Genomic DNA, 27,327 nt, shown 5'->3' with positions numbered 1-27,327 from the left:
TTTTTAATTTGATGCAGGGTTTTATTGAACAGAAAACAGTAAAGTTTCAGAATGTTTAGAAGTAAAGTCAGACACAAACACACGTAAGGATAAGAGGGGGCTTGAAATGTACAAGAGGAAGATCCACTCAAGTCAAAGAAATAAAAACTGACCAGGGGTTGAGGAGGGAGGAACTGAAATGGGCCAGCACAAGAAAGGAGAATGCAGCTGTCCCTGGTTAAGTCTCTTCTCCTTCCCCAGGATAGAGGCAAGGAGAGCAGCTCCTTAGCAAGCTTCTAGTCCCAAACCTTTCTTCACCCTCCATGGGCAGAGGGAGCAGCAGCTGCTCAGGCAAGGAAAGGAGCGTTGAAGTCCACGGCACTGAGATATTCCAGCCAGTCCCGCAGCGAAGGTCTCTCCTGAGGGGGCTGCCAGAAAGAAAGAAGATTAGTGCATCATGGCCAGGGCTCAGAAGAAGAAGAAGAAGAGGAGGAGTTTGGATTTGATATCCCGCTTTATCACTACCCAAAGGAGTCTCAAAGCAGCTAACATTCTCCTTTCCCTTCCTCCCCCACAGCAAAGACTCTGTGAGGTGAGTGGGGCTGAGAGACTTCAGAGAAGTGTGACCAGCCCAAGGTCACCAGCAGCTGCATGTGGAGGAGCGGGGAAGCGAACCCAGTTCACCAGATTACGAGTCCACCGCTCTTAACCACTACACCACACAGCCTCAGGAAACCACAAGGAGCTCCTAGGAAATGGATGCCCAGGAATCTGAGCATCTCGTCTAACTGGTGCAAGGCAGGCTACTGAGAGTTTGATGCCACTGCTTAAAACAAAGAGAAGGGCACTGCCCCTCAAATATCTTCCATAAAAGCATCTCATGCCTCTGTGACCCCACCGCAGTGTCCTTTTCAGTCACTTTTAACATGAGATGGAGGGTTACGGCCAGAAAACAGAGAAGCAAGCAAGCAAAAGCCTATAGATGAGGGACCTTTAGCCTTTCACCCAGAAAGAGGCCCCTCTCCCCCAAAAAAACGTGATTCCCCTAGGAATCCCCATTGCTTTGGGACATCAGCAGCCATTTTACAAATCCCACCCTCATTTCTATTTGCATGCCTAACAACCTAGGAAGCAAGTGCAGCTATGCTTAGTAGGGCTGGAAGCAAAGGGTCAAGAATGAGCATGGGCAGAAGCACTGACCCACAGTTCCTCTTTACAGCTGCACTTCCATGCACATCCCCAATGTTTGGTGCCCATTTTTCTACCCCAAATAGATCTCTAGCCAGAAGGCAGGAGAACAGAGAAAAGTGGGACAGTTGGGCACGAGAGGATCAAAGATTTTAACAGCCTCCTCTCCTCAGAGTCTTAACTCTTGCTGTTTCGTTTACCCCCATTCAAGATCACCACCCACCCAGCGCTAACCTTATAGGAAGTTGCGTCAACTGTGCCATGCTGCACCTTCACTGAGCAGAGGGAGATGCCACCGCTGGCTGGGTATCCTGGCTCCACATAGAGGTTACAAGTGGAGCTGGGCTTCAGGTAACTCAGAATCCTTTTCTCTTGCTGCCAATCAATAGCAAAACTGCAGGGGGAAGAGCAGAGGGAGGGTTAAGGCATCAGCAATGGCTGGCATGGAGACAGTCAATGGGGACAGAAATACAACCTCCCTCCAAAATGGGAGGGCATTCCCTTGAACGTAGCAATCCCCACTACACATAGAGGCCAGGCAGTTCTCCAAGAACAGGGCAGGCCGATGCCTAAGTGACGGCTAGCAAGCACAAGAGAGCCAGGTCTCATTGATGCCAGGGGTCGGCCCCAGCCCCAAGGCTGCCAGCTGCCAATCCCTACTAAGAGCCCACTGGCAGATACCTTGGCATGTCTCTTTTCTGTACAGTGCCTAAACAAGTATGAAAAGGGATTAAAAGGGAACAGAATCTTCTAGGTTCACAGATGTTTTGGGGGGTGGAGGGCATCTCACAGCCTCCCTTCCATTCTTTTCCAGCCTTGCTTTCATCCAAATGGCTTGAAACACGCACTCTCAGTGCTCCAAGCGTTCTCAGTTGTCTTTAGAACCAGCCAGAGGAGCAGTGAAAAGGTGAGAGTGTGGCTTGGTTAAGAAGACCACCTGAGTTTCTGACAAAGATAAGATCCCAGTTGGGGTCTGAAAACACATCAAAACAGATATCTCTAAACAGCTGCATCAGTGCAGGCGGACTAATGCTCGTGTACTGGAAGAAGCAAAGATCACCAGTGTCGAAGCAATGACTCTTCAACGTCAACTTTGTTGGACTGGTTATGTTGTGCGGGTGCCTGATTATCGTCTTCCAAAGCAACTATAGTCATACCTCAGGTTACAGCCACTTCAGGTTGCGTTTTTCGGGTTGTGGACCGCCGAAACCCGGAAGTACTGGAACGGGTTACTTCTGGGTTTCAGCGGTCGCACATGCGCCAAATCTCTAAATCACGCTTTGCGCATGCGCAGAAGCGCAATCCGTGCATGCGCGGGCGCGGGTTGCAAATGCTGCGGGTTGTGAACGTGCATCCCGCATGGATCACGCTCGCAACCCGAGCGTCCACTGTACTCTATTCCGAACTTAAATATGGAAAGCATAATGCTGGTGGTCAATAAAAGAGGTTTAAAGCCTCTCTCAAGGCAAATCTTTAAAAATGTAGTACGGTGGTACCTCGGTTACAGACGCTTCGGGTTACAGACGCTTCGGGTTACAAACTCCGCTAACCAGGAAGTGGTTGCTCCAGGTTAAGAACTTTGCCCCAGGATAAGAACGGAAATCACGCACCAATGGCGCAGTGGCAACAGGAGGCCCCCATTAGCAAAAGGACGTCTCAGGTTAAGAACCGTTTTAGGTTAAGAACAGACCTCTGGAACGAATTAAGTTCTTAACCCGAGGTACCACTGTATAAACACCAGCAACTGGGAAACACTGGCCTGCGAATGCTCTAGTTGGAGAACAGCCTTTACCAAACGTGTCATAGCCTTTTGAAGATGCTTGAACTCAGGACAAAACGGAGATGTTTAGAAAACCCTCACCCCGATCAACTCCCTCCCAGAAACCTATGTCCCCACTGTGGAAGGACGTGTGGATCCAGAATTGGCCTCCACAGTCACTTACGGACTCACTGTTAAAACCGTGTTCATGGAAGACAATCTTACTCGGCTACGAGTGATTGCCAAAGAAAGAAGCAGCTATCAAGTGATCAGGAGTGTCGATTTCACATCACTGTGAAGGGACGTATTCACAAAAAACTGGAAGCTGGCCAAGAAACAGAGCAATGTGCACTTTAGTCTTAACAATGCCAACCTTTCTCTCTGCAGCGCTCATGCTGTTAACTCCCCTCCTGGAAAAGGTTAAGCCAGCCCCCCTCTCTCTCAAGCGTCAGGCAAGCAATTAAAACCTTCCTATTTTTCCAACCTTGCCGTGTGGGTGAAAAGTTACATCTCCCTGCTTTTATATTGAATTATATTATCCTGCTATTTTGAGGGTGTCAGTTTCACTTATTTATGAACTGCTTCCTCTGAAGTATGAGTATCTCAAAGCAATTTCACAATACAGCTCAGTTGCACCCAACTAAATTTTACTCAGAGCAGAGGCGCTGAAATTAGTCATGTCCATTCCTTTCAATGGACCAACTCTGAGTAGGAACCAACATCGGACACAAGCCAGTATTATCATATATAATTTTTACACAGTTCAGTACCCCCAAAGATGTATTGCCAACAATAAAGCATACATCTCTGATTGAAAAACAATCAATTCCTCACTGCACGTTATAATATCCTCTATAAAGACATAGAAAGATAAGCATCAGTATTCCTAGTTACAGGTAGGTAGCTGTGTTGGACTGCCATAGTCAAAACAAAATAAAAAAATTCCTTCCAGTAGCACCTTAGAGGCCAACTAAGTTTGTTATTGGTATGCACACAAAAGCTCATACCAATAACAAGCTTAGTTGGTCTCTAAGGTGTTACTGGAAGGAATTTTTTTATCACTATTCCTAGTTCTCATCTTAATAGTTCTTCCTCATAAATTCAGAATCTCAGTATCAACAGCTATTTGGTTATGCTTTTGAATTCAACACACAAAATTGATTTGAGTGACGTGAGCTGCTTTTCTTGTGTTTTATATGTATTATCTATATTTTTACTGCTTTGCATTTATTCTTGACAAAAGATGAGGGCATAAATTTCTAAATTAAAAAAAAAAATTCAATTTGAGTAGATAAACTAGCAGGCTTGCCAAGGCAGTTCCGGGGCCCCTGTAATCCAACCCCACTTCACTTGGTCTGCTTCATTTGGCAACGGGTCTCTGCATCGCTCCCCTACATGCTCCAAACTGGAGACGCCAGGAAATAAATCAAAGCAAGGTCTCTGGTGCTGAGCTACACCTGCCCCTGCAACTTCCTCTCTGTGTAAAGACAGAAAAACTTCAACTCAACCGTGAACTCCAGAGGCCCAAAACGGCTCAACAAAAGCCATACAAAAGCAAGGAAGCTCACCAGCTGTGCAGCAACTCAATCTCAGCCAGAAGTTGTGCTTGCTGGAAGTAGCTATTCTGCAACTCCAGGACGATGGCTCTGATGTTGCCGCAAGTGCCTTCGGGAAGCACCAAAGAGGGAGGGAAGAAAGGGCTGTCACTCTGCACGGGAGAAGGAGATCCAGTCAGCGGTCTGAAAACTCCGATCCAGGCCAGAACCCGATTCTCGCTCTGACTCACCTGCAGCATGACACTGCCATCATCCCTCCAGTGCAAGCGCAGCTTCAGGGCGTGGGGAGTGGCAGCCCCCGGCTGGGCTGGGGAGATCAGCTCAAACTCCAGGTCACTCTTTGACTCAGAAAGCAGCCTGACCCCTTGCAAAGTCTCCAGAAGGGACCGGAAGTCAGAGATCCTGCAGACAATGAACAAGTCCAGGGCAGGGCAATAAAAAGGAGGAAACATGGAGGCATATCTCCAACAAGACTCATGGTGGAGCAGTCAGGGTGGTGGCTGGAGTAGTGAAGGGCTGGATTCCTCCCACCCCAACCTTTTAAAGGCAGCCTTAAGACTGAAGGTTTTAACCCATGCTATAAAATAAGGCAATGAGTACTCCAGACAGACAAAATCTGAACTCTGCACCAGGTAACCTGGAGTCTCTTGTGGATTATAGAAATTACTGTATTTTTCGCTCTATAAGACACACTTTTCCCCTCCTAAATAGTAAGGGGAAATGTGTGTGCGTCTTATGGAGTGAATGCAGGCGGGAGGCTCTGCTCAGCGCTCCCTTTAAAGAGTGCGCGGAGCATGTGTGCGGCTCTTGGGGGCTTTTCCCTGAGGAGGAAGAAGGGCTGCCCTTCTCCCTCCTCGGGGAAAAGCCCCCAAGAGCCGCACACACGCTCTGCGCGCTCTTTAAAGGGAGCGGGGCTCTTGGGGGAGCCTTCCTCCCCCTGCCCGGAAGAGGCTGCACACGGCTAAGGCAGAAGCCAGGACAGCAAGCGGGATCGCTGCGCAGCTTATGGCTATCCATCTTGCTGTTCTGACTTCTGGGATTCAGATTATTTTTTTTCTTGTTTTCCTCCTCCAAAAACTAGGTGCGTCTTATGGTCTGGTGTGTCTTATAGAGCGAAAAATATGGTAACATGATTCCCTTATTGTGCATAGTTTGATTCAACCACCATTAGTTACAGGGAGCTGCACACATCTACAAAGGAAACCGCAGAATTTCTCAGCCACCCCTCTGGCTGCCCAGCTGAAAAGTGGCAAGGGCCACACGCTTGCAAGCATGCATCTTTCCTCGCATGAGCAGAACCTTAAGTTTCAACGGCGGGGTAGCTGTGCATATCCTGCCCCAACTGCAGATATGGAATCGGGGGTGGCCGTTATTCCTTATTCCAAGTCCCAGGTGCAATCTTGGGCACATTTCAGATTCCATTCCCCGCAGCCGGAACCAGCACCCTCACCTCTGGACCTCTTCCTGCCAAGCGCAGGCCTGCCGCTCTTCTTCCTCCAGCTCCCTCTGCAGGTGCTGCAGCTCCTCGCGCTGCGCCTGCAGACTGCCTTGCAGCTCCACCATGCGCTCCTCCAGCCGCCGCCGCTGCTCACACAAGGCGTCCTGCCAGGGTAGAGACAACCAAGATCAAGCCAAGGGACTCAACCAGCTGCTATCCCCACTCCAGACCAGCTCAGATCTAGTTCACTTGCCCTGTTAGCCCCACCTGCTCCTTCTGCTGCCTCTTCTGAGCGCTCCTCGCCTTCTCCTCCATCTCCAGTTTCTACAAGGGAAACGCAAAATAAGTAAGTGCAGGAATCCCAAATGGCTGGGTCACAACCTACGCCTTATCAATATACACTGTTGGCTGGGCTTACAAACATGCATTATCCCTGATGGGACATATAAACAAAGGCAAGGTGTACTCCATCCCACCCTCCATTATAATACTTTGGCTACTAAGGGGCTTCTTGAATTTGAACCCAATGAACACAGCATGTGGTTAAACTACAGAATTTGCCATCAGGTACAGTGGTACCTCAGGTGGTGCTGTGGGTTAAACCACAGAGCCTAGGACTTGCCGATCAGAAGGTCAGCAGTTCGAATCCCGCTACAGGGTGAGCTTCCGTTGCTTAGTCCCTGCTCCTGCCAACCTAGCAGTTCCAAAGCACGTCAAAGTGCAAGTAGATAAGTAGGTACCGCTCTGGCGGGAAGGTAAACGGTGTTTCCGTGCGCTGCTCTGGTTCGCCAGAAGCGGCTTAGTCATGCTGGCCACATGACCTGGAAGCTGTCTGCGGACAAATGCCGCCTCCCTCGGCCAATAAAGCGAGATGAGCGCCGCAACCCCAGAGTCGTTCATGACTGAACCTAACGGTCAGGGGTCCCTTTACCTTTACCTTATAGTGGTACCTCTGGTTGCGAACGGGATCCATTCCGGAGCCCCGTTTGCAACGTGAGCAGAACACAACCCGCGTCTGCAGGTCGCAATTCACCGCTTCTGTGCATGTGTGTGACATCATTTTGAGCGTCTGCGTATGCGCAAGCAGCAAAACCCAGAAGTAACCCGTTCCGTTACTTCCGGATCACCACGGGACGTATCCTGAAAAGATTTAACCCGAAGCGTCTTTAACCCGAGGTATGACTGTATCGTCAACTTGGATGGTTTTAAAGGAGGACCAGACAAACCCATGGAGGATAAAGGCTATCAATGGGGACTAGCCATGAAGACCATGTTATTTAATTTTTCAGGTTGCAAGAAAGGAAATCCCGACTAAACATCAGGAAGAACTTTCTGACAGTAAGAGTTGTTCGACAGTGGAACCTCAGGAGGTTGTGGACTCTCCTTCCTTGGAGGTTTTTAAGGAGAGACTTGATGGCCATCTATCATGGATGCTTTAGTTGAGATTCTTGCAGTGCGGGTGGTTGGACTAGAGCAGGGGTAGGCAACCAAAGGCTCATGGGCCACAAGCAGCCCACGGGGGTCATTTAACCGGCTCACGAGCCGCCCCCGAACCAAGCAGCCTGCTCAGCGAGTCCCCACGCGCTGTGCTAAACCGGCGCAGTGCGGCGCGGGGACTCACTTCTGCAACGACAGAAATAACATCTGCGCAGATGCTGAAAATCGTCTTCTTGCTGTGTTATGCTAGAAGATTAGTGTGCATATATCATTTGATACATGTCGCTGAAGCACACTGGAGAAGAAGGGAAATGCCTTTTCCAGAGCTGCACATGCTGCAGGACGCTCAGAGTTCAGGGGCTGCAGGGGCACCCCAGGGCGTTTTCCAACAGTGGAAGGGGGGGTTATTGGTTTATTTTTGTTCTCATTTCTATTATGCACTTTTTTGGGGGGGTTATATTGTAATTTTATGTTGTGAACCACCCTGAGATCTATGGATGAAGGGTGGTATACAAATTTAATAATACTAATACTAATAATTACTTTTTAAGCTTCCCTCCTCCAAATGTGCTGCCTGAATCTTTGTAAGGGTTTTTGCCTTCCCCTCCTTCGACCTCCAAAATTCTGCTGGGCGAGATGTCTAGGCCACCCTGGCTTTAGCATCTTGTCTATGGGCAGCTTGCTTTAATCCAAGGGCAGGAAATCTCTGGGTCTCTAGGTCTGGTTGTGCTAGAGTTCCCACCATTCCTGAGCCGTGGGAGCTGACGTCTGGAAACATCTCAAGAGCCACAGGTTCACCACTCTTGCTATAATCAGAAGCCAGGGGGACAACTCCATCCCAGGCTCCCCATCACCTAATCAGCAAAGCACCTTGTCTTGGTAGCGTTGCAGAGCTTCTTCCAAGAGCTGAGCTCGGTTCCGTGCCTCCTCCAGCTTGAGCAGCAGTCGTGGCACATCCTTCTGGATGCTCTCCACTTGTTGGTGGTACTCAGCTTTGAGCTTCTTCCACTCCTGCTTCGCTTCCGCTACCTCCTGTCCTGCAAGAGAAGGGGGCGGCAGTGGGGAGCCCAAGATCAGCCTTGGAGACAGAAGAGGCGCTACAGTCGTTTCACCGAGTTTCTCAAAGTACCAGAAGTAGAAGCAGGAGTTTCCAACCTACACTATGACCAGCCACAATAAAAAAATAAACTCTCCAGGGAACAAGGCTGATGTTCATTAAACCAGCTTGCCCAATACACCCACCAATCACCAGCTGAAGAAATGTAGCTCCACAGAGCGCACTTGGACTGAAAGCACAGAATGTGTTCTGGGGAGTTTAAAAAAGTCATTTCCTGCTTTGCATTTATTTTTATTTTGTGGGAAATAAATGCAAGGCAGTTAAAAAAAATATAAAGATTAAAAAAATTAAATTAATAAATTTAAATTAATAAATGAAATAATAAAAATAAAAACCCCATTTGTTAATCCAGGGGTGGCCAACGTGGCATGCTCTGGATGCTTTGGACTACAACTCCCATCAGCACCTGCCAACATGGACTGGCGATGATGGGAGTTGTAATCCAGCAACATCTGGAGGGTCACAGGTAAGTTGCCCCCCCTATTTTGGCCCTGGAAACAGTTTAAGGTTGTATATGGCAAGGAGGAAAGCAGTAGTGCAACGCTACGGCACAATTCCATGGGAGTCGATCCAAAAACAGGTTTAACTACACTAAGCAATCCACAATGCAGGGCTATTTTTCAATATATGCAAACTAGAGATATTTTGAAATAAAAAATTCCTTCCAGTAGCACCTTAAAGACCAACTAAGTTAGTTCTTGGTATGAGCTTTCGTGTGCATGCACACTTCTTCAGATACGTATCTGAAGAAGTGTGCATGCACACGAAAGCTCATACCAAGAACTAACTTAGTTGGTCTTTAAGGTGCTACTGGAAGGAATTTTTTATTTTGACTATGGCAGACCAACACGGCTACCTATCTACTACTAGAGATATTTTGATTCACACTACACCCTCGTTAGTTTGGACACATAGAAAACCGTGACTTGTGCAGGACGCATACTCACGAACAGAAGATTTGGAGGCGTTCTCAACGCAAAGTCCAGAATCAAGGAAATCCAGGCAGAACTTCAGCACTTGCAGCTGCATCAACATAAACTTGTGGGCGTGCCTGGTGCTCTGGAAAACACGCACCAAAAGCAGGGTTCAAGTCAGCACCCTGGGAGCTCTCCGCCCGTTGAGCCAGCATCCCCTCCAAGGGAAAAAGGACTACTACTCACCACGGCATGCTCAGCCAAAACCTGAGGTGGTAGGTCAGTCTCCACCCCATATTGGGCTTGGCTCTCAAAGGCGAGTGCATCCTTCACCCGAGCAAGGAGCCTAAGGAGAACATGAAGAAACCACAACATCAAGAAACTAAAAGAGCGCTTTCAAAACTTTGTATGTCCCAGGAAGCATTTCAGCTGCCACGGCGACCCTCCATACTGGTGAAAGATTCAAGGTCATATTCTTACCTAGTCCAGGGTGGGCAACTGTGGGCCCTGCAGATGTTGTTGGATTACAAACTCCCATCGTTCCTGACCACTGGCTACACTGAGGCTAATGGGAGTTGTAGTTCAACATCTGGAGGTTACAAGATGTCCACGCCAAGGGCATACATCCAGCTCAGCTGGGATACTTGCCAGGCTAACCAGGGTTCAGAGTTGCTCTATGCAAACAGGGAGCAACACCTTGAACACACCGAACACCAATGTGGTATAATGGTTAAAGTGTTGGACTAGGATATGGGAAACAAGGATTCAAATCCCCACAATCATGAAACTCGACCCACCTCAAAGGGTTGTTATGGGGATTAAAGGGGGTGGAGAACCACATACACAGAACTGAGGTCCTTGCAGAAAAAAATGTGGGATATAAATGCAATAAAATAAATAAATATAGCTGTACAGGTGGTCAGAAATGACAGGAAAGTTGTTCTATACAGGGAAACTTGCCTGCTCTTTCACTGCCTCACTGAGGAACCAGTTAAGTCTATGCTGCTGTTTAATATGTTCTTGATTAACGATTTTGTACTGGTTTTTAAATGGTGTCTTATGTTTTACTTGTTATACGTATTGTTATAAGCTCTTTTATGAGATGGAGGCATATACTTTTATAAGCAAACAACCCCCTGATGGACTTTCAAGGAACACCCACGGGTCTGTGGAAAATTCATAGAATTGTAGAGTTGGAAAGGACCTGCAGATCACCTAGTCCAACCCCCTGAAATTAGAATGTTTTCAAGCAAATGCAGCAGAAGCAACTAGGGAAATGCAGAATTACCGTATTTTTCGTCCTATAGGGCGCACCGGCCCATAGGACGCAACTCGTTTTTTGGGGGGGAAATGAATAAAAAATAATAATTTTTCCCCCCTCCGCCCTGGCTGCCGCCCCAAGCCTTGCGCTCACCTGCCCGAAGCACGGGGCACCCTCCGGAGGGCTCCCAGTGCTTCAGGCGACAGACTGCCGCCCCAAGCCTTGCGCACCCGGCGGGACCTCCTGCCGGGCGCGCGAGGCCTGCAGAAACTCGCCCGAAACAGGGGGAGCCCTCCGAAGGGCTCTCCGTGCTTCGGGCGACAGGCTGCTGCCCCAAGCCTCGCGCGCTTGACGGGACCTCCTGCCGGGCGCGCAAGGCTTGCAGACACTCGCCCAAAGCACGGGGAGCCCTCCGGAGGGCTCCCCGTGCTTCGGGCGACAGGCTGCCGCCCCAAGCCTCGCGCACCGGGCAGGACCTCCCACCGGGCTTGCAAGGCTTGCGGATAGCTGCCTGAAGCCTGGAGAGCGAGAGGGGTCGGTGCGCACCGATGCCTCTCGCTCTCCAGGCTTCAGCGAAAGCCTGCATTCGCCCCATACAACGCAAACACATTTCCCCTTCATTTTTGGAGGGGGAAAAGTGCGTCCTATGGGGCGAAAAATACGGTATGTTTTTCGCAGGCACTGAAACGTGTACAGTGAAGGCACCTGCTTGATCTCAATAGGCAGGGAGTTTCGAAGAGTAGGCACTGCCAAACTAAAGGATCAAGTTCAAGTGCATAAAATGGGTATTATGTGGCACCTGCTGTAGTGCCAGCAGCCCCAATTAGCTCTGTGATGTGAAAATCTAATAATAAGTATAAATAATGAATTGAAGCTACCAGAATAAATAACAATAAGTAGGATTGTGTTAAAAGTTATAAAATGAAGGCAGTTCAGACAAATTGAGGGAAGTCAAAAGAATGGAATTAAGAGGTAATTAAGAAGTTCGAATGTACAACTTTGTTTTCTTTTTTGTATTTGTAAACCAATAAAATCTAAATTTAATTGTAGTGCCAGTAGCCCCAATTCAGAGCGGTTGAGTGGGCACAGGGAGGGCCAGTCGACCTCGCAAGCAAGCTGGACCAAAGATATGTACATGCGTGTGTATATATATATATATATATACAGTACTGTATATACAAATGAAAACCATTCTTCCTTCAATGCCCAACGAAATAGTTAAGTGCAAAGCGGGGGAAGTACTCCCAAACGAGTCTGCTTGATGTATAAATGGTGGTTTTAGGCGACCTCGTAGGTAAACCGGTCTCAAGCTGTTAACCTTCTCGAGATTATATGGATTTTTAAAATTTAGTGCGTTAACGAGACGGAGAAGCAAAGTCCTGTCGCTCCCAGAAGCCCTTTAACCACTGGAACCCAAATACATCCGTCGCCCGGTGAACTAGCACAAGAGTATTTCCCCCATATTGTTTTAATGCCTTTATTTACACTGCTTGGCTGTTCCAAATATAAAAAAGTCCCTGAGCTGTTCACAAAAAGGCAAGACATATAAAACCTGGAAAACATTGCCGATGTTACGCGTGCAATAAACTAAAACAAGATTTATACCAGCTGAAGAGAAAGCAGAGCACGTATATATTTTTTAAGAAAATCCCTATTTCTTGGGAATAAGTGGCAAATAAACAGCACTCACTCCGCAGCCTCCGAGGCCGCCATAGCCGCTCACTGTCGCTGCGCTCCTCGCGCCTTTTCATTTGAGTCCACATCGCTCCACTTCCGCCCGCCAAGCGCACCAATCGATGCTCGGAGACCAAGCAATGCCCCGCCCAGTGGCTTGGATCCCGCAGCGCCATTGGACAGAAGCGGCGCGGAGGAGGGAAGATGGGCGGCGACCGAAATGAACGTTCGCCTCCATTTTGAGAAAGGCGTCTGGCAGGGCGGCCGGACTGGGGATTGTGGGGAGGAGGGAAGCGGGGCTAGAGGGGTCGGGGCGCCACAACAACAAAACAACAACAGCAGACGCTCAATGCCTAAAAGAGACATACTGGCCGTTTCCGAGGCTGGGGAAGGGGTCCATCTCAAAAGAATGAGATTAAATAGAAAATGGGCATAATGTCTCAACAAATGAAACCGATTTATTTTTTTTTAAGTGTTAGGTGGAAAAAAATACGAGAGAGAGACATTGCACAAACCTTTGTAAATCAAGAAAATCTTTAATAAAAATACATTTAAATAAAAAAATAGAAAAGAGGCAGGTTTCACACACTCCCTCTTCCTCGTCTGCTTTTGAACACATTGTTGAAGTTTGTTCCCAGTTGCTTATTTGCTTGAGATTTCGAAAGTACGCAGGTCCCTCAAAATGAAAAGCAAAGTTTATATGTCCCTCAGCCCCAGAAATAAAGCTTGGGTTAACTCATGCTGTGTATCTGCGTGGTTATGGGACTCCCCTCCTCAAGCACAGCAATAAGTTTATTCATTCCGGAGTCGACTGCTTGTAAAATGTTCCTAAATGCGTGATGACCCCCATAAACATCATAAATGGGTAACGGAGAGGATCCCCATCTCAAAAACTGCTTTGGGCCAGGGCGAAGAAGAATGCCCAAGCAGATGGCAGAGCATCCTCTGTGATGTGGTGTATCCTGCTTTCCAACGGGTGAATGGAATGGTCGAGGGCATCCATGAACACCATAAATAGCCAAAATATTTAGAAATAATTGGAGTTCCCCCTCCCCACCCCACCCCCGCCAATATGTGCTTCTGGCCAGAACAAATAATACACTCAAGGAAATGGACAGTGCCCTCTACAAGATGTCGATGAATTCTGCCTGATCCAGAGCTTCATTTGGGTGCATGTCACAATTAAGGACATTAAAAAAAAATTGGTAATGTGTGTGTCTACTCCATCCCTCCATCCATTCCTTTTATTTGCATGCTTTCCCACACCCCAAAAATCATGCTCAAAGCAGCTTACAACAAAGAAAACAATAATGCATTTTAAACAAATACTACAAAAACAATTTCATGATAGCATAGCAAAACAATATGAAATATAATAACGTTCAAAAAAATGACATTTCAGTGTTATAACAAGATTACTTCAACAACATGCAGTGTCCAACAGCAAAAATAACGAGAGCTTCAGTTTCACCTTAGTCCTAGAAACACCCTACTTTCCCTGGTGTTGCTCACTGTCCCTTCCCTGGGTGTCAATGACAGCAGGATACCACCCATAGTGAGTATGCCCACTAGTAAGGCTTCCAAAAGTATGCTCTGGGCCACCATTAATCATGCACCCTCTTCTTCTTCTTCTTCTTCTTCTTCTTCTTCTTCTTCTTCTTCTTCTTCTTCTTTCAACTTATACACCACCCTATACCTGGAGGTCTCAGGGCGGTTCACAAGAGATGATGGTGTGATGTGGAATACCACTTCTCCCAGAGCAGGGGTCTGCAACCCGCGGCTCCGGAGCCGCATGTGGCTCTTTTACACCTTTGCCGCGGCTCCGGGGCAGATACTAGCGAGGGGAGGAGGCGCATTGTGCGCCCCAACACTCCCCACTGTGGCGGGCGCTGTACTGGCTGTGACGTCGCATGGGGGCGGTGCGTGCGTTAGTCACGCACCGTCCCGATGTCACCTTCCCACCCGTCCGCCCGCTACATTGTAAGGGGCATGTACGCTGGTCACTGCATTGAAAGGGGGCATGTACGCTGGTCACTGTTTTGAAGGGGAGTGAAGAACACACACACAAAAAAAAGGTAACTTGTTAATTTAACGTTTATTTCTATGAGGAGGAGTAATTCTGAGGGGTCAAACAAAGAAATAATTTTAAAAAGTGACAAAAAAGTTATTTTTATAATGACGAGTTTTGCGGCTCCCGGTTTTTTTTTCTTCGGAAATGGGTCCAAGTGGCTCTTTTTGTCTTAAAGGTTGCAGACCCCTGTCCCAGAGGGTCCTCCTGGCGCAGGCCACCATCAAGGAACATCTAAGCACACCAGCTTTAGTGAAGTGTTTGTTTGTTTTTTTAACTTAAAGTAACTTTGGGAGATGTTTTGGTGTCATTAATTGGAAAGAAATTAGACAGCAATACTGACAGGCATTTGTACAGCATGAGCCTAGCCATGTTTATTCAAAAGTAATTTCCACAGAGTTGAATAAGGTCTGTTCCCAGGCGAATGTGCATTGGATTGTCGCATTATCATAGCTGTCAACTTTTCCCTTTGCTTGCGAGGAATCCTATTCGGAATAAGGGAATTTCCCTTTAAAAAAGGGAAACGCTGACAGCAATGCGTATTATGCATATTTTTAAGTTACTCTGGATGGTATAGTCACAATGAAGCTGTAGCAAGAAACTGGAGAATTTGGCAGATTTTTTCTTCTGTGCCTCTCACCCAGTATTCCTCATTAAGAGCTTAGGATAAAATCCAGGGTTGTGGTTCATATGCGCATATGCATAATTGTGAGACATTTGTCTGTCAGCTTCTTTATGAATAAGCCTAGTTCTTTCCTGCATTTTATTCTGGTCCTACGAACTTCTGGTTTATATTCAACTTACAGCTCCCATGGATGTTTAGTCAGAAAGAAGTTCCACAGAGCTTAGGGAGTCTTACTTCCATGTAAGATTGTGTGGGTATACTGCCTTTTAAGACTGCTACTTTTTCTTCTAACTTCTCCCGTAGTTAAGCTTCTTATTCCCACTTTTCTCCATGTTAGGAAAATCATCTTGCTTTACTTCTATGAGTCCAGCTAGAGTTAAAACACCTTCTGCTCTTGCCTTACTTCTCTAGTAAATAAATTATGTTTGGGGCTATAAATACATTGTAAACTTAGCTGTAGCTTTGTATGAAGGCTGCAGTTCTTGTAAGCGCTTAGTGGAGCATCTCACTGGAAGCAGCGGGGCTGGACTTGTGAGAAAATGAACAGAAAGCTCAGGCTGTAATTGTAAAATCTCATACAGTAGTCCACTCTAGGTGGCCTATAGATGCCTCTCTGAGGCACCTAGCCTTATATCAGGCTCTCCAGGAATTTGAACTACTTACTTTTTTTTACTTACGCGCGTGCACACACACAGATAGAACTGGCCTTCCTTATCACCAGTTCCTTTCCCAAGCAGCCCCACCCTCTCTACAAAGGCCCAGATTGCAGCCTAGCAGGTGCATCTGGCTTCCTCGGGAAAGCCATGGAGTGGAATCCGGAGAGGAGGAAAAGAAGCTCTGTGAGTGGCAGCAGCTGGGGCAACTCGAGCTGGATGAGATTCCAGTAAGTTTCCTTGCTTTGTTTTTTCCTTGAGCTTCCTGGTGTGGCCTCTGGCTGGGTGGCTTGCAAAACTTTGTACAGACATTTTACAGGAAATGCTTGCTGGCATACTGTTCAACTCCTGCTTGAACTCTCCCTGCTTCTTTCCTTGATATTTAAGTAGTCCATCCTTTTTTGCTCTCCTTGCTCTGGATCGCTTTGGTACCGTAAACAAGAGATTCTGCAAGGGCGCAGAGCTCTTCATTCAGCAGAGTGGCACAAGAGCGGTTTGACGAGCGCAGAGGCAGGCAGGGTTAACAGGCGCAACTTGCTATACAAGGGTTTGGCATCGCCCAAATTCCTTCCACCCTGTTTTCTTGAATTGGAGACTGGTATTTCTCGGTTGCCTTTGCACCTCCCTCCCTCTGGTCTCTTCCTCCCCACTCACTCCCTAGCCCTAATGAAGACTGCAAGCCCTTCTAGGCACGAACCTCTTAGGGTGAGATGCAAGGGTACTCTGCAGCCTAGCAGTGCTATATAGTTAATATTATTATGCAACTTATTGTACTATGTTTTTATACGTGTTGTAAGCTGCCCAGATGGGCGGGGTATATTATTATTATTATTACTATTACTGTTACTATTATTATCATCTATATTGGAGCCTGGAGTTTAAGGGTTAATAAAGCGAGGTCTCAGACCTCCAACTACCCCATCTCCGTTCAGTTCTAGGAGTCACTTTTGTGCAACGCAGTTTCAGCAAAAGCTTCCCCCAGTGTATGCAAAACTACCAAATGCCTCCGCCCTCCAAACACATATTGGGACTTTGTGATGACTACGGGCAGGGGTGCCAAGTTGAATAAAACATTGGGGTTGTGGCACATAATCGATCACACGCACACTATCTGAATGGCAATGCCCATCCACTTGGGGGCGTCTGTCTCCCTCAAATATTTTAATGGAGGTGGGGGGAGGGACCTGGGTCCCTAGGAGTTGGCTCCTATGACAGCGGAAGTGGCTCCGACGTCGAGGCTGGACGAAGCCCCTTTTGATGAACTTTGCAAGGAGCAGTGGAGAAAGGAGAAGCGGCGCGGGGGAGGGCAGAGGAGGAGTTGTTCTGTGTTATTGTTTTACAAACGCGGACAAAGATTCTGGGGTTCACGTCCGCTTTGAAAATCTCACCAGTTGGTCGCTACCCGCCCCCGCCCCGCCTCATCCCCGATGGGGAGATTGCACTCTGCACGTGCTCTGGAGCGCGCGCACCGCAGCAGCTGAGCAGCGAGGCCGGCGAGCAACCTCTGGGCGGCTGACGGCGGCCTGCCACTCGCGTCCCCTAAGCGGCGCCCGGCCACCTCCGCCTCGGAAGGGCCGGGCGCCGCCGGGCCCGCATGCGCCGCCGCCGCCGCCGCCGCGCCTTGTGGGCTGGAGCCGCCGGTGCTCCTCCTCCTCCCGCCTTCCTCGTCGTCTCCGCCTTTTTCTTCCGCTGCTCTTGCTGCTGCCGCTGCCGGCCATCGCCGCGGCTGAGGACCCGGGAGCCGCTGCTGCAGGTACCGCCCGCGTCCCCAGCGCCCCTTCCACCCGCGGGACCCCGATCAGACCCTCCGGCCGGCTGCCCTCGCAGGATGAGGCCCCCCTCCCTCTCCCCGGGTCCGGTTGCCGTGGAAACGAGCCCGCCCCTTGCAAGGTTGGCCTCGCCTGCCTCTCCGGCGAGGTGGTCGCCATGGAGACCCCGTGGTCTCCCTGCCTTCGGGGCAGCCCGCGGACACAGGCCCTTTCTCAGCGCATCCACATCCCTCTTTCCCTTGCCTTCCTTCATCCCCCCGTCCTCTTCTCATCACCATAGTAACCAGCCCATGCCATCACCCCCCCAAACGTCGCTTCTCCCTTCGCGTCTCTCCCCACCCCCCACGTAATAGGGAATTAATTCTCCTCCCATCAAAAATGCTTACGGGATTATTCCGCTCCTCCAGCAAATCAGGCTGTCATTGCTTCTCATCCCCGTGATACCATACCGCATCGTGAGCCCGTTCTTCCCTTTTTCGTCACCCCCTCCCCCAAATCAGAAATTAGGCCCCTTTTGAGGAAAGACCCAGCAAAAATTGCCCACTGCAAAGTCCAGTTGTCGCAGATGATGCTGGTGCATATTCCCCTCTGACCTTCCTCTTTTCTGGGGAGCGTGTAGGGGGATATTAGAGACCAGATGGCACCGTGCAAAAGGCTGGATTTGGCTTAGGGTTCACTCTTTATCTATCTCGTATGGATGCTCTAATGCAGGCATGGCCAATTTCTTAAGCTATGGGGACTGGGCCCCTTTTGCAAAACCGCTGTAGGGGAGGGACGCTCCTCCCTGGGAAGAACTGCCAAGAATTATTAAGGTAATAATCTGCAGAGGGGGCAGATGAGAGTCATGCTGCAGGTCTCCTGACTGGACGGTTTGCAATCCCTGCTCTAGTACCTTTTGCAATCTTGTGGCCCATATCCATTCCCTGTATTAGTGCTGTCTGTTATGTGGAGGGAACATCAGTGTCAAATCCAAACCTTTCTTCCCTCCCAGTAAAACAAGTCAGCAGACTACACAGTGGCTCCCGTATGTGGGACGCACAATTCATGCTCTCCCTTATGCTGCAGGAAACAAAATACTACCACCACACCCATTGGTGACCGAGTCCCATCATCTGCTTCAATTGGCTCTTCCTTAGCATGTCAGAAGCACTGTCACAGAGCTGTTTTTCCTGTGGGAGGGGAGTGTGCCTTCCCTTTCAGTTGCCTATGGCCAGTTTCACAGCTAAGGCTTCTTTTGTCATAGCCATCTGTGCGCCTCTTGGCCTGGAAGTTGCATGCTAATGGATGGGCCATCACTGTTGCGCAAGCCTTTAATCCCTCTCTGCGCCCATCTCTGAAGCTGATTTCTCTGTGACTTCTCAATTGCAGACGCCCACTTACAAGCTCCCCTGAGCGGCCAGTGGTAGTGTGGGGCATGGCAGCAGTGTGGCAGCAAGTGTTGGCTGTAGACGCACGGTAAGTGTAAAGGAGTAGGGCCCGCAGGGGTCTTGGGCAGTGCTTTGTGCTGTTGGGGTCTACGTGTGCTGGCGGAAGTAGTGTCCTTCTGCATATCAATTGCTGGGAATCACAAATGAGGAGAGTGCTACTGCTCTCAGGTCCTGCTAGTGGGCTTCCCACCGCCATCTGGTTGGCCATTGTAAGAAAAGGATGCTGGGGCTTTGGTCTGATCCTGCACGGGTCCCCATGTTATTATGGGAAGAGCAAGTCCAGAGAAGGAGCTAAATCAGTCTTGTCTAATTGTTCAGGGAGATGGGTGTCTTGTGTGAGAATTCTAGATCCATGTTTGGTGGGAACATCAAATATGCTTTCACAATTACCCTTGGTAGTTTCTCCAGGTGAGTCAATCATTTTTGATGCCGTACTTTCAATTAGTGCAGGAATTACCATATTGGTCTGAATATAGGCTGCATTCCGCTCTTCCCCAAACCAGGCCTGTATAAAATCATGCTCTTACAGGGGTGCTTTTTAGGGGTGCTTCCTATATTGGGGGAGGCTTGTATCCGGACCAATAGGATCAAACCTCCACTAAAGTCATGTCCTGAGAAAGGGTCAGTGTCTTGTGTCTTTTGACAACTAAGTTTTAGAAGCAAAATATCAACATTTTAGAGGTAGATGGTGAATGGGTGGGTTCCTCAAATCTGACTTCCTACCAAAGGGATTTTATTTCCAGTTGTTGAATGTTTTTCATTTGGTGGCCTCAAATATATTGCATAATGCCATTATACTGTTATGAGCTGGAGTACTGACCACAGCGTGGCAATGCAAGATACTGTGCTGCAGGGGAATCTTGAAGGAGATTCTCTCCGTTCAGTTGGTGCCAACCCCAGCACAATGCTAAAGAGCAAAGGAGAGCAGGGTGAGCTGAATTAGAATGCGGCAGGCTCGGGCTTCCAACAGCTGATGCACCAACCCCTATTTCAGGTACAACGCATACCGCACCCCAACCTTCCCGCAATTCCGCACACAGTACATCCGCCGGCGCAGCCAGCTGCTGCGGGACAACGCCAAGGCCGGCTACGACCCCTCGCTCCGTAAGCAGTACCTGCGGCTGCGCAGCCAGCTCCTGGCCCAGCGCTACGGCCCCCTCTCAGAACAGAGCAGCTTCCGTGCCTACAGCAACAGCATTGTCCGAAGCAGTCGTACCACACTTGACCGCATGGAGGTAACCAAGGGCAGCCGGGGGGACGAAGAGAGTAACACCAGCCCTGTGCATCTGGCCTGGAACATTATGTATTTAAATGAAGCCTATTCCATTGGTGGGAAGAGGGCCGTAGGTGTTTTGCCGAGGTCAGCACTTGCTCAGAGGAGAGAATGATTCCTTGCCAACACAGGAGCATTTGAGCTCCCACTCCGTGCAGCACAGTATTCTTGTCCAGTAGGATCAGGGCTGTGTGTAATCTGTCCCCCAGGGAAGCCAAAGCTAAACTATGCATGTGCCATGGGCATAGCCGGGGGGGGGCAGGGAGGGGCAGCTCCCCCCTCCAGATCAAGTAAAACAATAGAAATACTTAATTGACCAACCACATTGGTTCTGCTCCCCCTAACAAAAAACTTGTCTATGCCCATGGCATGTGCAATAGACATACGCGGAGTAAATTTGTATAGAGCTGCCCACATAATTCCAATCCCAATAGTCAGATTTTCAGAAAATTTGGCAGATTTGGGAAAACAGACAAGAAAAATGGGAATGTAGAGAGCAGAACAAGGTACGGGCACAGTTAAAGAGGTATTCCTCCCTCCGCAAAGGTTCCAGAGTCTTCATTAAAAGCCTCCCGACACAATTTTAGTCATCAGGATTAGAAAATAGACAAACAAAACAGAGGGAACAGAAGCACAGGTTAGAAATCTGAGTCTTTTATAAAGGCACTCTGCAACTTAAGTGCTGGCGTCCGTTTCCTCATCTTCTCATTGCTTCCTCTCTGGAATCCCTGACCTTGCAGATACGCCTGTCTCTGCTTCCTTCAGTAATGCACCCAGCACAGTGTGTCATCTAGCTCCTTGCTATCTTCCAATGTAACTACTTTATGCATTGTGCCACAGGATTTTGATGACGACCCAAGGGCACTGGGTGCCCGAGGCCACCGCCGCTCTGTCAGCCGAGGGTCCTACCAGCTGCAGGCGCAAATGAACCGAGCTGTCTACGATGAGAGGTATAAGGCCGACAGATCTAATCTGGGGCTAAAAGCGAGCATGGCATTCATCTGCTCATTTGGTGCATGCCAATTCTTTGACTTCCAAGTTTTTGTCAGAACCCTGGATGCTGTTCTGACTCCAGTACAGGTGAAGCAGTCAGGACAAAAGCTCTATGCTCCCATACTGGTCTCCCCACCCCACCACCCATTCCATTGGAAATAAGGTGTGCTTATTTCATAACAATGACTTGTGTCTCCCTTTAGACCCCCTGGCAGTGTTGTCCCCACTTCGGTGGCAGAGGCCAGCCGTGCAATGGCTGGGGATACCACCCTAAGTGAGAACTACGCCTTTGCTGGCATGTACCATATATTTGACCAGCACGTGGATGAGGCTGGTGAGTAGAGCAGTCGCTAAGGTGTCATGGGTTAACTACTAACTGTCTCCATGTTGTCTTTTGATGTCACATTGGTCATATGAACCAGGGTGACAATGAAGATTGTGTTTTGGAGAGAACTATATAGAAGTGACACACCACACACCCCTGCAAAAAAACCAAAACAGACAACTCCAGGACAAGTAGTGAGATTATTATTCCTGCCTTCTTGAGGTGGAAGCGAGCAAGGGAAAGTGGAGGGTTGGAAAAGCCTTTACAGGCTGGTGTTGCTGCTTTTGCTGATAAGCATGCTTAAGTGCAGCTGTTAACTATTAAGTAGCCTAACACAAAGCCTCCCTTCCCCCACAGCCTTTCTCAAATGCTCCTTAGAGAGCTCTGTAATTGTGTTGATGCAAGAAGGGAATCGTGTTCTGAGTGGTATCTGGCAGAGAGATATTTGTAGCTGGAGTGCATGGAAATAATTAAGAATCCCTTAAAACTGTCAGCCTCTTAGAGGGCGGGTGCTGGTGCTGCTCTTGCCTTTGCTGTCAACATCCGGCTAACAACCATTTCCCCTTTTCTTCCCCAGTGCCCAAGGTTCAGTTTGCCAATGATGACAAACACCTATTAGCCTGCTGTTCTCTGGACGGTACCATTTCTGTGTGCCAGCTAGTGCCAACTCCCCCTGTGGTGCTGCGGGTGCTGAAGGGACATAGCCGTGGCGTGTCAGACTTTGCCTGGTCCCTCTCCAACGACATCATTGTTTCCACTTCCCTTGACGCCACTATGCGCATATGGGCTACAGAGGATGGCAAGTGCATCCGGGAAATTCCAGATCCAGATGCCTCTGAGCTGCTCTGCTGCACTTTCCAGCCCATGAACAATAATCTCACGGTGGTGAGTGAAGGCCTAGGATATAGTGCCCCTGCCCACTTCCACCTGAGCGAATAAACAAAGCACTGGGCCTTTCCCCTACAAGGGACATGTGCTTGCATACAGTTGAGGTTTCTTCCTTTCTCCCCACCCCCAAATGATGTAGGTACGTAATAAGTGGGCTGAATCAAAAGAAATGGGGACTGGAATCAGTACTGCTGGGGGTGAAGCAAAGGCAGTGTGGTCACAAGTCAAAGGGACTTGGCACAGATAAAAACATAAACTTTCTCCTCTAGGTGTTTCAGGTCCATAATTAACCAAGATGGTGGTGAGGGGAGAGTCTCTTGGGGGGTAAGAGAAAAGGAAGAGTGTGTGCCTGTTGCTCATTCTTCTGCTCTGTAGGATAGTATGAAACTGACATCTTTATTTGTCCATAAGGTGGGGAATGGAAAGCACAACCTCCATGTGGTGAACATCTCAACAGGGAAAAAAGTGAAGGGTGGCTCAAGCAAGCTAACTGGCCGAGTGCTGTCTCTCTCCTTTGATTCCCCTGGCCGTATCCTCTGGGCAGGAGATGACAAAGGCAGCATATTTTCTTTCCTCTTTGATATGGCAACAGGTGAGTGGAGTGGGATGGGGAGCATAGTAAGGACAAGGATTAGCACAGATTGGCTTCAAGCCTTCTGCTTCCTTCTTCCCCCCTGCAGGAAAACTGACCAAGGCAAAACGGCTGGTAGTTAACGAGGGCAGTTCTATCACCAGTATCTCGGCCCGCTCTTGGATCAGCAGAGAAGCACGGGACCCCTCCCTCCTCATCAATGCATGTATTAACAAGCTGCTGCTATATAGGTGAGGGGCTTTCCATGGCATTGCCATGCTAGAAGACAGACACTTGCTCTACTCATATGTGCAGAGTGCCAATGAGCCCCATATTAGAGGATAGAATATGTGATACATGTTTGTGTAATGCATGTGCAGAGAAGCAGTTTGCTATGATTAAGCTATTTATCCATTGTCTGTTCTTGGCTACTTTTTCCTGACAGGGTAGTGGACAACGAAGGGACACTCCAGCTTAAGAGAAGTTTCCAGATACAGCAGAGCTCGCATCCTGTCCGCAGCATCTTCTGCCCCCTCATGTCCTTCCGCCAGGGAGCTTGCATTGGTATGATGCCCATGAGAGTTCACTCTCATTGTAAAGGGGATGCTGGACAAGACATTCTCACTTGGAATTTCTTGCAGGTTGCCACTTCCTTGCCTGCAACTCTGCTCCTGCATGCAGCTAATCTGTATGACACATAATTATTGCAGAGCCTAGTCCCCTCACCCCACAAAAAACAAACAAACAGGGAAGCTTTTGTCCTCTCTAATTACTTCTCTTTGTGCATTTCAGTGACCGGCAGTGAGGATATGTGTGTCTACTTCTTTGACGTGGAGCGAGCTACCAAGGCTATAGTCAACAAACTACAAGGTCACAGTGCTGCTGTGCTGGATGTCAGCTTTAACTGTGATGAGAGCCTGTTGGCGTCCAGTGATGCCAAAGGCATGGTTATTGTCTGGAAAAGAGAACAGAAGTAGCATTTCTCCCCTGATGAGTGGAAAGAAGTACACTCACTCAACATTGTTGAAGGAGACAGCCTGGGTGAAAGTCAGGAACCCTAAACACCATTTGTCCTCCTCTTGCTGGTAGTTTTATTTATATCTTCTGCAGCTGTGAAAGTACTGAGAACATCTTTACAGTGAACCAGCATCCATTTCTTCCCAGGTTTTCAATTAGTGGGATTTTGTATAGCAGACAAAGGATGCAGGTTATCCTGTGAGAAGTTTGGCTTACTTCTGTTGTGGTTTATGTGTTAGATGTCCAGGTTGCTGTTGGCTGTAATCAACAGGACACAATGTATGCCAAAAGGGAAGGTGGTAAACAATGCTGCAAGCCTCTCTGCCAACTGGCAGCATAGGAATTGGGACTACATGGGTTCTTTGGCTCATGAGCATGAAATTTAGTGGTCCTAGCTCCCATTTAGTAGTAGCTTGCTCCTTGCTGCTGCATAACTACTTTGCTGTTGCAATGGTCCATTCCTTCCTGGAAATACCAAGGACATCAAACTCCAGAAAGCTGCATCTTCTCTTTGCCTCCTTCAAGTGCCAGACTGAGCCATCAACTTGGAAGGATCAGCCTGCTTTATAAGAGTGCCTGTTGGACATGCGAACTTCTGCAGCTACAACTTTGTGGACAGATTCCCCTCCAACATGAAAAATCTTGCAGCTCGTGTCTACATTGGGCTCTTAGTTCTGGCATGTTTTTCAGGAACAGCTACCAGTGATGAAATGTCTTCCGATTACCGGGAAGAGGAAACTGCAGGTGCTGAATAGATTTGCTTGCACACCAACACAGCTTGCTTGAAATATTACTAGGAATGTGTTTGGAATATCAAGAAACTCATCTGGAACATTCCTGACAACTGTATTCAAAAGCAGGTGGTGGAGTAGAGTCTGCTAAATTGAACTTTGCAGCTACTTAATGCAGTTGCTTTTTGCCACTTATCTTCCACAGCATGTGTGGCATTGTAACAGGGAAGGGGGTTAGTTGTATTGAAACTCTTCTGTATTGTGGCTGTGATAGTTGCTTTTTCCTCAAATTTGTTCTTTCTGTGGACTAGGAGAAAAGATTTCTAAATTCACTTTTACTTGAAAAAAGTAAGTGGTAGGATTTTCAGGCAGGCATGTGGAAGGTAAGAGCTGATGGGATGGTGCTTCAAATTTCCTCATAGGTACCACATCAGTCACCTTATGAAGAACATGAGTTCACCTAAGGGGATCCTGTACATGGGGTGGCAAGCCAGCCACATCTTTGCAGCAAACAGATTGCACAGCCTATTGCAGGGTTGAGAGAATCGTGGCACTCAGAACTGGACACAGCATTCCAGGTGTGATTTGACTAAGACAGTATAGAGCAGTAGTATAACTTCCCTTGGTCTGAACACTATACTTCTGTTGATGCAGCCTAGAATAGCATTCATTTTTTGACCTGCCAAATGCCTTTGGAAAACCCACAAGCAAGACATGAGAAGAATAGCCTTGTTGCTAAAGATCAATAATAGATTCAGAGGCATACTTCCTCCAATCTTGAGGAAATAGTGCTTTCAAAACTAGTAGCCCAATAGCCTTGTCCTCTATGAATCTGGCAAATCCCCTTTCAAAGACATTTAAGCTTGTGAACATCATTACATCTTGTGGTAGCAAACTTTTAAAGAAAAAGTGCTGTTTGAAGAACCTCCTTTTGTCATTCCAAAATATCCTGCCAAACAACTTTATTGAATGACTCTGGGTTCCAGTGTAATGAGGATGGAAAATTGTATTTCTACCCACTTTTTCCACACTACGCAATTTTATAAGTTCCTGTCATACCCTCATACTTGCTTTCCCACCCTAACTTAAAAGCCCCAAGCACCATAGCCTTTTCCTTATTATAAGAAGTATTCTAAACCTCAGTTTATTTAGTTCAGCCTTTCTGCATCCTCTCAAACTAAACAACCTTTTTGAGATGTGGCAACCAGCACTGTACAGAGCACTCCAAGTGTAGTCACTACACTACATGTTTTTAACGGCATTGGAATCTCTCGGGCACATGAATGGTGATACAAAAAATATAACACACTGGCAACCTGGACAACAGCGCAATAAACTAAACAATGGCCCAGTTTGGTCTCACTATGCTTTAGTGAGAAGGAGCAAGCTTTGCTCCTCCCCTGGCCTTGCTGTTTTCAGACTACCCAGAGCTCACCATTTGTCTTCCTCAAAGAAACTACCAGTGGCAAACCAATAACAAACGTCAGTTGTAACTCACGGTTCATTAGGAATAAATGAACAACACTATTAATCTTAAATATGTGCACAGACCTGTCTCCTTTGCCATGGGCCAATGATGGAGTGCCCTTTTCTTCTGGCAAGAATTGCATGGCACCTGAGCTTGGGTGCTACCAGCATTCTCCTGTTTGAGAGTGGTGGAAGCGGACTGCTTTTCCACACCACATTGTAATAGTTGCATGACATGCAGAAATTCAGCTCATGGAAATGAAAATGATGGGGGAAAGATCACCTATTACAAATTTGCCTGGCATGCAACTATTAAAAACAGATAACCTCAGTCAGCAAAAAAGCATAGCATCATTACCAGGCATCATACTAAGCAGCTTCTTGAGTTTATACACTGTGAAAGTCAAATATGTTGCATTTCACTAAAATGAAAGCAGGATTGATGGCGCTAAAAGCTTTTTTCAGTTTTAAGCAATGAAGAATGAACAAGTGTGTGAATAGACTTTTGATATTTCTTAGAGAGATTTACAAGGATGTAGGGCCAGGGACTATCCCCTGAAATGGACAGAGCAAAGCAGGATCAAGTTCCACCTTGCACACTGAATGAAAATGCGGAAACACTTAACTTCCTCTCCACACATGACATGCTAGTTTCTTTTTCATTTAACATGGCATCCAAACCTAGTATCCTTATTCTTCGTGAACTCTCAGTTTAGAGGGGCTGCACCTAGAGATGTCCCATTTAATTATCTACAGAAGTAGGATAGAGAGGCCTGGCCCCTAGACTCGAGGTTCCCTACCACGGATTTATACAGCTGATTACTTGTGTGAATGACAGCTACATGGAAAATGGATGCTAAATAAAATTACCTGAAATTAGTAAAGCCTCAGTTCTGTATTCCAAACCTTAGTGTATACCCCCTTTTGTAGTTCTTAGGGCTGATGCAGGTAGCACAAAACAAGTGAATGAGCTGAAGAACTGGAATGACTTTCTGGAATGTGTTAGGCTAACACTGGTTTCTAGTTCCCACTTGCCACACACACTGAAGTTATCTGAGTTTTTGCTTCAAAGAAGGAAATACAAGATGATGTGTCACAAGCAAAATAAGGAACCCAACCATCTAATTCATTTCATCAGTCATAATTAAAAAGCTTCATCACAGCTTCCAAAATACAGTGGTTTCCAGAAGCTAGATT

General features: G+C 47.8%; 2 protein-coding genes across 6 annotated transcripts; one reads left to right on the top strand and one right to left on the bottom strand.

Moving 5' to 3' along the window:
* Positions 1-17,906, bottom strand: LOC310696931 (outer kinetochore KNL1 complex subunit ZWINT-like). Of its 3 annotated transcripts, none has more exons than XM_083483126.1 (10): positions 17,825-17,906; positions 9,635-9,734; positions 9,422-9,533; positions 8,228-8,394; positions 6,188-6,244; positions 5,933-6,084; positions 4,713-4,884; positions 4,495-4,634; positions 1,402-1,561; positions 1-407 (listed from the first exon to the last, which is right to left on the bottom strand). In XM_083483126.1, exons 1-10 carry the CDS (start codon positions 17,890-17,892, stop codon positions 327-329), a joined length of 1,209 nt encoding a protein of 402 aa, XP_083339252.1. In that variant the 5' UTR covers positions 17,893-17,906; the 3' UTR covers positions 1-326. The 3 variants fall into 3 exon arrangements, with proteins under 3 accessions (XP_083339252.1, XP_083339253.1, XP_083339254.1); XM_083483127.1 differs by lacking the exon at positions 17,825-17,906 and adding an exon at positions 12,340-12,446; XM_083483128.1 differs by lacking the exon at positions 17,825-17,906 and adding an exon at positions 9,869-10,062.
* Positions 15,508-27,014, top strand: WDR13 (WD repeat domain 13). Of its 3 annotated transcripts, none has more exons than XM_083483071.1 (10): positions 15,508-15,899; positions 18,807-18,893; positions 19,860-20,100; positions 20,979-21,088; positions 21,335-21,465; positions 22,034-22,341; positions 22,756-22,936; positions 23,025-23,166; positions 23,361-23,479; positions 23,708-27,014. In XM_083483071.1, the coding sequence occupies exons 1-10, from the start codon at positions 15,820-15,822 to the stop codon at positions 23,890-23,892; spliced, it is 1,584 nt and encodes a 527-aa protein (XP_083339197.1). In that variant the 5' UTR covers positions 15,508-15,819; the 3' UTR covers positions 23,893-27,014. The 3 variants fall into 3 exon arrangements, with proteins under 3 accessions (XP_083339197.1, XP_083339199.1, XP_083339198.1); XM_083483073.1 differs by lacking the exon at positions 15,508-15,899 and adding an exon at positions 16,861-17,422; XM_083483072.1 differs by lacking the exon at positions 15,508-15,899 and adding an exon at positions 18,129-18,250.
* The last annotated feature ends 313 nt before the right edge of the window (positions 27,015-27,327 follow it).

The sequence above is a fragment of the Podarcis liolepis genome (genome assembly GCF_965112155.1).
Source record: "Podarcis liolepis genome assembly, chromosome: 17".
Lineage (NCBI taxonomy): Eukaryota > Metazoa > Chordata > Lepidosauria > Squamata > Lacertidae > Podarcis > Podarcis liolepis.
The sequence above is the reverse complement of the archived record's forward strand: the minus strand, read 5'-3'. Positions and strand labels throughout refer to the sequence as shown.

Coding starts and splice junctions, on each gene's coding strand:
- LOC310696931 (XM_083483126.1), bottom strand. CDS start 17,892: ATGCGGTATGGTATCACGGGGATGAGAAGCAATGACAGCCTGATTTGC. Junction 8,395..9,421: donor CGCCTCCAAATCTTCTGTTC/GTGAGTATGCGT, acceptor CTTCTCTTGCAG/GACAGGAGGTAGCGGAAGCG. Junction 6,085..6,187: donor AGAGGCAGCAGAAGGAGCAG/GTGGGGCTAACA, acceptor CTACCCTGGCAG/GACGCCTTGTGTGAGCAGCG.
- WDR13 (XM_083483071.1), top strand. CDS start 15,820: ATGGAGTGGAATCCGGAGAGGAGGAAAAGAAGCTCTGTGAGTGGCAGC. Junction 15,900..18,806: donor TCGAGCTGGATGAGATTCCA/GTAAGTTTCCTT, acceptor TCTCAATTGCAG/ACGCCCACTTACAAGCTCCC. Junction 22,342..22,755: donor TGAACAATAATCTCACGGTG/GTGAGTGAAGGC, acceptor TTTGTCCATAAG/GTGGGGAATGGAAAGCACAA.